This window comes from Cornus florida, unplaced genomic scaffold (assembly GCF_030987335.1).
Source record: "Cornus florida cultivar Cherokee Brave unplaced genomic scaffold, ASM3098733v1 CherokeeBrave_3.0.0_Hap2_Chr10, whole genome shotgun sequence".
Taxonomy (NCBI): domain Eukaryota; kingdom Viridiplantae; phylum Streptophyta; class Magnoliopsida; order Cornales; family Cornaceae; genus Cornus; species Cornus florida.
This window is the reverse complement of record NW_026775580.1, coordinates 82,367,836-82,379,499: the sequence shown is the minus strand read 5'-3', so window position 1 is coordinate 82,379,499 and position 11,664 is coordinate 82,367,836. Positions and strand designations below refer to the sequence as shown.

General features: G+C 32.2%; 1 protein-coding gene across 1 annotated transcript; it reads right to left on the bottom strand.

Moving 5' to 3' along the window:
• Positions 1–511: 511 nt before the first annotated feature.
• LOC132279016 (anthocyanidin 3-O-galactosyltransferase F3GT1-like) lies at positions 512–2,934 on the bottom strand. The gene is made up of 2 exons (XM_059780932.1): positions 2,345–2,934; positions 512–1,588 (listed from the first exon to the last, which is right to left on the bottom strand). The coding sequence occupies exons 1-2, from the start codon at positions 2,832–2,834 to the stop codon at positions 708–710; spliced, it is 1,371 nt and encodes a 456-aa protein (XP_059636915.1). The 5' UTR covers positions 2,835–2,934; the 3' UTR covers positions 512–707.
• Between the last annotated feature and the right edge of the window lie 8,730 nt (positions 2,935–11,664).

The window sequence follows — 11,664 nt, the reverse complement described above, 5'->3', positions numbered from 1 at the left end:
TTGCATAAATTTACCTTTAATTGTTTATTTTAAAAAATAATTTAAGTAATTTCTTAAATTTTCATTAATATATTGTATGAAAAAGAAGGTATTTTTTATTTAATCAATTTATTAAATTTTAATGAAAATATTGCATGAAAAAGAATGTAAATTTTTTTATGGTAAAAAAGTTTAAGCCAAGTATAATTAGTTTTATTAAAAATAATAAAATATTAATAATAAATTAATCATTTTAGAAAATGGTAGTTACAACTCTATTTTATTTTATTTTATTTTTATATGATAAATTGGGACTAATAATAAAATTAAGATAAATAGTATAATTAACATATAGATATTAGAAAAGATAATAAAAATAATTTTAAAAAATGAGAAATTTAATGAGAAAAGATAAAATATTTTTTTGTAATGGATTTGTGCTTAATTACATCAAATCATTAGTTGAAGAATTATTTGCAAAAGAACAATAATGAAGGTTTTTTTATTTTTTTTTTGGGCACTCTGGTTTGCTTTATGTTTTAAAATATTTAATTAGGAAATATGACTGGTAACTTTGAGTTCTCCATATAAGAATCGATTTCTAACAAGGTACTCAATAAGAAAGTACAAGTACAAATCATATTCGACTTTTAGCAATCAAAATGAAACTCACTCGTGACCATAACACAAGTAATTTCCCCTGTTTTTACAAGGGATGGCATTCCCAATCAACATTTGTGACCTGTGACCACCTTCAGCAAGGTTTTAAAATTTTCAGTTGAGCTCCCATTTGGTCCAACAGCCTTAAGAGCAAGGTCTCTGTATACTCCGATTCGCTCCTTCAATTTCTTCCCTTCTTCATTCGAAAAAATCACTTCTAGAGCGCGCATTGTGCCACTTTTCGTGAAAATCCCACCTTCCACCCTCAATCCAATTTGCCATTCATTTTCAACCATCCATATATTCAGCGGCTGGTCACCAAAGAATGGCCTCCCAATCATAGGCACGCCGGCTGCAATGCTCTCCAAAACCGAATTCCATCCACAGTGCGTTATCAAAACTCCGGTAGAAGCATGAGCCAGGACTTGTACCTGTGGTGCCCATGGCACAACTTTACCGGTCTCACTATTCCTCTTCAAAAACCCCTTTGGCAAATGGCTTGTCATGTTGTCTCTAAGAGACCAAATAAAGGGTGTACCACTTGCTTCAAGTGCCTCAGCCAATGCCACTATCTCTTTAGGTGAAGGTGTTGCCACAGTTCCAAAGCCAATGTATGCCACGGACTTGGCCTTCTGCTTGTCCAACCAAGCTAGGCAGCCATGCTCATCCGTGTTCGACCTTGGTGGTGGGGATGTTAGGTTGAAGGGCCCGACATTGAGGAACTTTGGGAACTTGGATTTGAGGTCTTTGATGAGGGTAGGGTCTAAGTCTTCGAAGGAGTTTATGGTAATGGCTGTGGCTCGACTCAGAGCTTGTCCCATTTTATGTAGCATGATTGAGAAGGGTGATTCTAAGTTTCCAAAGAGGACTCCACTAGGTAAGTCACCAAGGCGTACTGCAGAAAATCCTGGAATGAAGCTAAGTATTTCGTTCTCACGACCTGCCACATCTGTACGTGCATTGATATGAAATCAAGTAGTTGATTAGATGATATACGTAATAAAAGCAGTTCTTTTTTTTTTTTTTTTTTTTTTTTTTTTCTTTTCTAGATAACATAATCAAATATGCTCTAGCTCCAAATGTTAGAAATTCGAATATATATATATATATATAGAGAGAGAGAGAGAGAGAGAGAATACACTTTTCGGATGGGCATTGCTAGGTTTTAAGTTTCACCAAATTTGACTAAATTTATGGAGTACAAAATTTGTCTTAACTTTTGTTGAATTAATAAAAAGATTAAGAGGGGTTTTTAATTGTTGAATTCTGAAATGGAATTCTTTTTTCAAATTTGGTTGGATATTTATTTGACCGAACAGTATTAATTGGTCAAGTTAATTTGCAACATACAAGAAGAGAAAATTCCACTTCCTTAAAATGATATTGGCTAGGTTATTAATAGTCTTTGATTGAATATCATTAGATTCATTACTCATATCTAAATCATTGAATTGTGCGAACATGGTTCTGACTTGAGAGGCTCAACAATAATCCAACCTAAGTCCTTGGTCGAAAACTTCTTTTATCAAAGGCTTTGGTCAAATTAGTCGTCCTTAAAATTTTGTACACACGAGTTATTTAGAGAATATAAACAGAAGACAACATATTAAGAAAAGGAAATGGAAGCAATTCATATATATATATATATATATATATATATATATATATATATATATATAACTAGAATTTGTGTAGTAAATCTTACCAGTAGTTCCAACAGTTTGCCTGATAAGATCAGTGTAAAAATGCACGGACAGAGAACAAGCCCCAGACGTCCAAAGTGGCAGCCACGGGACCCTCATCTCCACTGCCATCTCCGCCGCAAACCACAGAAAACAATCCACCAACAAGCTGCTGATCCGCCTTTCGGTGTCTGCCTCAGCCGCCTCCACTCCTCTCCTAAAATTCTCCGGCGCCACCTTGAGGAACAACTCAATTTCCTCCTGTGGCTTTCCCGAAAACACATAGCCCTCAGGCACGCCATCGGACACATCATAGGCTATAATGTTATCCGGTGTTGGCACCGAAAACAATGGTTGGTTGGATTTGGTTGTGCTGAAGAAGGAGAAGGTCACGTCCGGTGCAGCGTCGGCTAACCTCCGGACAAGGCCCAGGAGGGGACCTGCGTGTGTAGAGAATGGGAAGGCCAGTACGGCGACATGTTGGTTCTTGGGTGAAGAGTTGATTGTTGACATGGTCTTTTGGATGCTTGAAAATGTTTGTGATTTCTAAGTTTTGATAAAAGGGCAAATGCAGAGACAGGAGACAGGAGACAGGAGAAGTAGTGTATTTTGGTTAGAGTATAAATAAGGCAAATAAAAGAAACCAAGGTAGAGAGACTCCATAACAGTGTCCAATTTTAGAACTATAAATAGACTACAAACAAAAAAGAGAAGGGTTTGGTTGGTGGTTGGTCACTTCTTACTACCCCTTTCAAGAAGATGTACATTGGTTGATGGGTTATAAGGGGGTTGGCACAAGTCCAACACCCAGTCAATTTGGACAGTTGACACATGGTGTGGTTCCTACGGTTAAACCATTAAAACCAACAATGTTAAGCTCTACCCTAACAAGAATTATGAACTCTCCCTAATTAATTTGTTTTGAAATACGTAAAAATCCAAATGATTCAAAAACCAAAAATTTAAATGAATCATTTTTTAATCTAATAATTAAATATTGAGAGTCCATCATTCTTATTAAGATTGAGTTCTCTTAATAACATTACTCAACCACAAATCCTTCAATAGTAATATCTAAGATTAAGAGCAGAAAATATTCTAAAAATATATTTTGCATATCACTTTTACCTTTATTTTAAAAAGTGTGCTATTTTTTCTTTTCTTTTTTGGTACTCACACTCTTTCCCTCCAAAGAATTATTTGTACCCAAACGGAGTCACTTGAAAAAAGTGTCATATTATCTCTTTTATTTTTAAAAAAAAATGTAGAAAACACTCTTCAAATTACTTTTTGCAAGTCTTTACATAAAATAATACTCTAATGTCTATTTTACCCTTTCTAGCCTTCCTAATATGTTCAATAAGGTGGGTATTATGTGCCGATCAACTATATTTAACCCTATTTAAGATTTCTGTTGAATATATATATCTATATATATATATATATATATATATATATACACGGATGAATATAAGGAGTGAGAGAAAGGTAGTTAAATGAATGTACCAGCCACGTCTCTTGGGTTTTTACCAACAGTCATGCCTATTGGATTTCTACGAAGAGACATGCCTATTGGATTTCTACGATGAGACATGACTTTTGGAACTAAAAGTCACAACCTCTGCACCAAGAGCCATGTCTGTTGTATACACCCTTACGTACTTTATAAATAAGGGTGGCTAATTCAGATTTGATATACAAAAAATATAATCCTTACTATATTCTCTCCTACTCTATATTCAGTCATTCTTACAACAGTTTCAACAGAGTGTTTAAGGGAATTCTTCCGTATTGCTAACGGCAAATTCCAACTTTGTTGTATCCTGAAAGTGTTTTGGTACAGAACACGTTAGTAAACTCAATTTGAGTGGGGGAAAATAACACTTTAAGGAAAGTGAATACACACCTCAAAGTCTATATTTTGTTTAACATCAGTGTGCTTGAGAAGGTCTGGTTATCTCTAATAATTTCTGGATCAATTGTTTCAACAATCTTAAAGTGTTATTTGGATGGAGACTATATCAGACAGTATTACGTTCAAGGTTATGAATCAAGACTTTGTGAAGTTAGATCGATTTGATAGATCTAACTTTACCCATTGGAAGGATAAATTAATGTTCCTACTCACTATTCTTAAAATCTCATATGTTCTGGATCCAAATCTCCAACCATTCCCAGAGCCAACAGATAAAGATACAGAGAAAATGATTGAAGATAGGAAGAAACGAGATGAAGATGAATTGGTTTGCAGAGGTCACATTCTGAACACACTTTCAGACCAACTCTACGATCTTTATACTCCTATGAAGTTTCTTCGAGAAATTTGGAATGCATTAGAATTCAAGTACAAAATTAAGAAACTAGGTACGGATAAATTTTTAATATTTAAGTACTTTGAATTTTCAATGGTTGATAATCTTTCAGTTTTAGATCAAGTTCATGAATTACAAGTTCTAGTCACAAAGCTTCGGGAAGTGAAAATTGTACTTCCAGAATCCTTCCAAGTGGGGGTTATCATTTCAATGTTGCCTTATAGTTGGAATGATTATAGAAAGAAACTTCTGCATAAGACAGAAGAATTTACTTTGGAAGAAATACAAAAGCATTTCTGAATTGAAGAAGAAACTCGAATTTGTGATAGGAAATATTATGTTGTAGATTCTTTCAAAGTGAACTATGTGGATGGAGGCAAATCAAATAAATATCAAAAAAGCCTCAAGTTAAAAAATAAAGGGACTTTCAAAAGGAATCATCCTTATAAGAGTAAAATTCCTTCTGGACCATGTTTCCATTATGGAAAGAAAGGACATTTTATTCATGATTACAGGTACAAAAAGTACGAAAAGAAAGAGAATGTTAACAATGCTAATGTAATGGAAGAGAAGATTTCAGATCTTGTTGCTATTGTGTCTGCAATGCAAATTGGCATAATAACTGAGTTAAACATGGCAACAACAACTAAGTCTTTAGATTGGTGACTTGATTCTGGGGCTACTATCCATGTTTGTAATGATAAATCACATTACAAAACTTATGAATCTGTAAATGATCAAGAAGTTCTGATGGGAAATCACAACTCTGCCAAAGTTTTGGGAAAAAGAAATGTTGAAATTCATTTTACTTCAGGAAAGAAGTTGACATTGCAAAATGTTCTTCATGTCCCAGAAATTAGAAAAAAATCTTGTATCTGCAAATTTATTATGTAAGAGTAGCATTACAGCTGTGTTAGAGGCTGATAAGTTAATTCTGTCTAAAAACGGAATTTTTGTTGGGAGGGTTATGCTTGTGATGGAATGATTAAACTAAGTATTAATAAAATAAGTCATTCTGCTTATATTGTTCGTTCTTCTTCTATTTGGCATGCACGTTTAGTACATTTAAATTTTAGATCTTTAAAGTATATGTCAAAGTATGGTTTTATTTCTTGTAGTGAAATTTGCATTGCAATCAAAAATGACTAAGAAACACTTTCCTAAAGCCAATCGAAATTCACAACTATTAGAAATAATTCATTCTGACATTTGTGAATTAAATGAAAAATTAACTAAAGAAGGAAAAATATATTTTATAACTTTTATTGACGATTGTTCTAGATTTACTTATCTATATCCAATGGCTAGTAAAGATCAAGCTTTTGACATGTTTAAACGTTATAAGGCTGAGATTGAAAATTGAAAGGAAAAGAAAATAAAAATTCTTCATATTTACCAAAAAAAAAAAATCTTCATAATGATAGGGGTAGTGTGAATATTTTTCTAATGATTTTTCTGCTTATTGTGAAGAACATGGAATAATACATCAGAAAAGTGCAACTTACACTCCACAACAGAATGGTTTGGCTAAAAGAAAAAATAGGACACTTGTTGATATGGTTAATTCTATATTGTTGAATGCTAAATTACCTATAAATTTATGGGGTGAAACTTTACTTACTGCTTGTCATGTACATAATAGAATTCCATCTAGAAAAACACATATTTCACCTTATGAGATTTGGAAAGGAAGAAAACCAAACTTAGAATATCTTAGAGTGTGAGGGTGTTTAGCCTTTTATAGAATTCCTGATCCAAAGATAACTAAATTAGGCCCAAGAGGAATAAAAAGTGTTTTTGTTGGTTATGCTGAAAATTTTAAATCCTATAGACTATTAGAATTAAATTCTAATGTCATTATTAAATCTAGAGATGTTGAATTTATAGAAAATAAATGTTTTCATGATTTTTTGTTTGAACCTATTCAAAGAAATCTAATAATTTGAAATCTAATACATCTCTTAGAGACAAAACAAAAACAAAAAAAAAAAAAAAAAAAAAAAATGATGAAATGACTGTACGTAGGAAAAGTAAAAGAATTAGAAAAGAAAAGGCTTTAGATCCTAATTTTATTTCATCTCAAGTCATAATATTTCTAATAGAAGGAGATAGAAATAAAGTTCTTAATAAAATACCTATTTTATTGAATATAGAAGATGATTCTAAAACATTTTTTGAAGCAATGGCTTCAAGAGATGCAGCTTTTTGGAAAGAGGCTATAAATGATGAAATAGATTCATTGTTGTCAAACCAAACTTGGATTTTGGTTGAATTACCACAAGGATCAAAACCGGTGAGTTGTGAATGGGTATTTAAGAGAAAGTATAATACTGATGGATCTATTCAAACCTTTAAAGCCAGATTAGCAACCAAGGGTATTAAACAGAAGAAAGGTATTGATTATTTTGATACTTACGCACCCGTGGCTAGAATTGCATCTATTAGAGTTCTTATGGCTTTGGCTTCTATTTGTAAAAACTGCATTTTTAAATGATGATCTTGAGGAGGAAATATATATGGAACAACCAGAAGGTTTTGTCCTACCTGTAAATAAAAGGAAAGTTTGCAAATTAGTAAAGTCATTATATGGTTTAAAATAAGCACCAAAGCAATGGCAATTTGATTATGTGATACTATCATTTGATTTTAAGCATAATAATGCTGATAAATGCATTTATTCTAAATTCACAAATGATTATGGTGTTATTATTTGTCTTTATGTTAATAACTACCTAATATTTTGGAACAAATATGAGAGGTATTTCTGAAACTAAGAAGTATCTAACTTCATATTTTAAAATGAAAGATCTTAATGAAGTAGATATTATCTTAGGAATTAAAGTAAAGAAACATGAAAAGGGGTATGCATTGTGTCAATCTCATTATATTGAAAAGATACTTCTTAAATATAATTATTTGAGAATTAAAGAAGCTAATACCCCTTATGATTCAAGTATTAAAATGCTTGAAAATTTTGATAGAGCAATTGCACAGCTTGAGTATGCTAATGTTATAGGTAGTATGATGTATGCTATACATTTTACAAGGCCAGATATAGCATTTGTTATGTACAAACTTTTTAGGTACACGAGCAATCCTAGTACAGTTCATTGGAAAGCAATTATTAGAATCCTTGGATATCTTAAGGGAACAATGGACCAAGGACTGTTTTATTATGATTTTCCAGCAGTACTAAAAGAATACTCAGATGCTAGTTAGATTACTAGTGCGAGTGATAATAAGTCCACGTTTGGATGGATATTTACAATTGGTGGAGGAGCCATTTCTTGGGCATCTAAGAAACAAACATGCATAACACATTCAACAATGGAATCTGAGTTTATTGCATTAGCAACAGCCGGCAAGGAAGCAGAATGGTTGAGAAATTTGTTATTAGATAAAAAGTTGTGGCCACAACCGATGCCATCTATATCTTTGCACTACGATAGTGAGGCAACTATGTTTAGAGCATATAGTAAAATATATAATGGAAAGTCTAGACATATCAGTTTGAGACATGAGTATGTTAGATAATTAATAACTGATGGAGTTATTAACATAATATATGTTAAGTCAAGTAATAACTTAGCAGATCCTCTTACTAAGGGACTCTCGAGAAATTTGGTAAAAATTACGTCTAGTGGAATAGGGCTGAAACCCTTTTTTAAATATCACCAATAATGGTAACCGACTTTGTACTAAAATACCACTAGTCCAAAGTTTAATGGGTAATAACAAGTTACTAATATGTGGTTGTATAAGTACTGAAAATATATATATATATATGTGTGTGTGTGTGTGTGTGTGTATAAACTGCCTCTTCCAAGATGTTCAGTGCAAACTACTACGTTTTGATGATGAATTATGTACTCTTAAAGAAGTTCAAATTTTTGAAGTGTCTATAGTAGCACGGACACATATTGAAACTTCTCCTATATTAATATAAAAAGTGGTGCCGTTTTTAGCAAGGGTTATTAGGGTTTACTCTTGTAAATGTTCATGAAATCAGGATGAGCACATGGCCATAATAGTGCTAAAGAAATTATGAACATCTCATAGAAACTGGATATGATCGTATGTGTAGTATTTTCGATTTTAACATTAAGGAGACTTGGTTTAAGCCGTGGCCACCATTGTTCTTCGTTAAAACTTTGAAGTACTTACACTAATTGAAGATTTAAATCAAGAGATACCTTCTTGTATACGTGGTAATATTACTGTAATTTTGACTAGTAGTTATATATTACAATATAGTGGGGGATTATTGAATATATTGTAACATATATATATATATATATATATATATATACGGATGAATATAAGGAGTGAGAGAAAGGTAGTTAAGTGAATCTACCAGTCACGTCTCTTGGGTTTTTACCAGCAGTCATGCCTATTGGATTTCTACGAAGAGACATGACTTTTGGAACTAAAAGTCACAACCTCTGCACCAAGAGTCATGTCTGTTGTACACACCCCTACGTACTTTATAAATAGGGGTGGCTAATTCAAATTTGACATACAAAAAATATAATCCTTATTATATTCTATCCTACTCTATATTCAGTCATTCTTACAACAGTTTCAACAGAGTGTTTAATGAAATTCTTCAGTATTGCTAACGGCAGATTCTGGCTTTGTTGTATCCTGAAAGTGTTTTGCTACAGAATCCGTTAGTAAACTCAATTTGAGTGGGGGCAAACAACATTTTAAGAAAAGTGAATATACGTCTCAAAATCTGTATTTTGTTCGACATCAGTGTGCTTGAGAATGTCTAGTTATCTCCAACAATTTCTCATTTTTTCGGGCTAATCTCCATCATCTATAATTGGCTTAACAATTAATCTACATCTTCATCTTTCATAAGCATATATATATGAAAAAATAACTCTTAAAGAAAGTGACAATTAAAAATTTAACAAAACAATAACTCTGAAAGAAATATTCAACAAAACAAAACTCTCAAGGAAGAAAACGCGAACAAAACAATAAAATAAAAATCCTAAGTTCTTCAATCTTCAATTATTGTTGATATTCAAAAATTCAAATGAATATTTTGTTCTAGATTTTGTAAAAATTAATTTCTTATAGAAACATTCCAATACATTCAAAAGTTATGCAAATCCAGTTTGTGAAAATTAAATATGAAGCGAATAATGTATGAGTTGCGATTTTTGGACACTCTTTAATTCCTTTTTAAGAACTCTCTCTCTCTCTCTCTCAATTATTGCCCAAATCCTTGCTTCACTACTCCTTTCCTTCTTATATTGACTCCTCTAACTTTCAATTTTGACAAGTAAATCCAAAATGGAAACAAGTTTGATTATGTTCAGTAACTTTGGATTCATTAACAAACATATATAAATTTGGACAATACTTGGGGGATAATGTTTAGTTACTCACCGTGAGTAACTTTACCCTACTGACCTCTTATGTGTTTCAATAAAAAATTAACACGTCAGTTTTAATAACAAAATCAACAAAGGAAAAGAAAGTCGGATCGACCCGTTTTAATTGGGCAAAAACTCTTTCTCTTTTCTCTCTCTCTTTCATCCCCAACCTACACTGCTGACAATGGTGTAGGGATGTGGAGAAATTTTGTACTGTGGGGGATACTTATTGGATAGAGAAAAACTATTGCCAATGAGAAATTGACTGACCACAGGTCTCTGTCAAGCAGGCTTGAAGGGGCCTTATGTAGCTAATGGCAGCTAAGGCCAAGCATCAAATCTTACTATTTTTTAATTGAAAATACTGTTTTTTCTGAACTTTCGATCAATTCCCTTTCTTCGGCCTTGCCCATGAGACTAAAAACGGTATATTTTCAATATCAGAGCTGGTAGGTCTGCTATTAATGCCGGTGGCTTTTCTGTGCCTTTGGTCTAGTTCACAATTGGTTGTTGAGGAAGAAAACAATTCAAGAAGAAAGTCAATAATCAATTCCAGAGTTGAAAATTCATTCCGTATTTCCTTATAAGGTGTGGAGAATAAATTATTCCAGAATTCATGAAGAAGAAAAACAGTGGAGGGAGGAGAGCGTGGATTTGGGAATGATGAGAGAGAAAAAAGAGAAAGGGTTTTTATTCAATTAAAACGGGTCGATCCGACTTTTTTTCTTTTTTTTTTTTTTATAGTTTTACTGATTTTGTTATTAAAACTGATATGTTATTTTTTTATTGGAACACATAAGAGGTGAGTAGCTTAGCATTGTGGGTCATCTTATGGGAGAATGAACTTCATTCTCCCAGCTGAAGTAGTTCAATACAATTAAGACACATGTCCAAAAATTTTAAAAAATTTATAATGGTTATTATCCAATTTCTTACTGATTAATCCCAAATCCATTTTTTTTTTTTCTTTCCTTGTTTAAAATTTTTTGAATCCCTGAAACCCACACCCAAATTTTTTTCGCTTCCCCCTTTCTCTCCCCCACCCACCCCACAAATCTCTTTACCCAACCTCAAGATGAAATCCTAGTCTATCTATATCAATCAAACGTTCAACTTTTATTCGATATGTAAAATAATATATAAACTAACATAAGCTTATAAGTGACATAAAATTGCACCAATCAGAATTTGCAGTATTCACAAACTTTTAATATTTCTTTTTCATATTTTCCATCAATGAAAAAAAAAAAAAAAAAAAAAAGGAACAACAACAGCAACAACAACCCTTAGCCCTATCAATTGAAAGGGTTGGGAACTTGGATGGTATGCAAAAGATAGATCTAACTCTGACCAAAAATAGATCTACGAGAAAAGCTCACTCTGACTAAGAAATATATATACGAGAAAAGCTCTATTCAAATATAGGTTAACATCAAATTTTCATATAATATTTTAAGTTAATATTCCTTCCCTATTCAACAATTGATATAGTACATTCATTAAATAAATTTAATAATTTTTCAATTTGGGTATAAAAACATCGTGATTCTTTTGGAAAGGTAAAAAATAAAAAATAAAATAAAATAAATAAATAAATAAAACTTACTTTTGGGATTCGGTTTAACCTGTAAAAATATAGGTAGT

Excerpts from the sequence above, each read along its gene's own strand:
- LOC132279016 (XM_059780932.1), bottom strand. The coding sequence starts at position 2,834 with ATGTCAACAATCAACTCTTCACCCAAGAACCAACATGTCGCCGTACTG. Across the intron at positions 1,589-2,344 it reads GCAAACTGTTGGAACTACTG|ATGTGGCAGGTCGTGAGAAC; the intron begins GTAAGATTTACT and ends ATGCACGTACAG.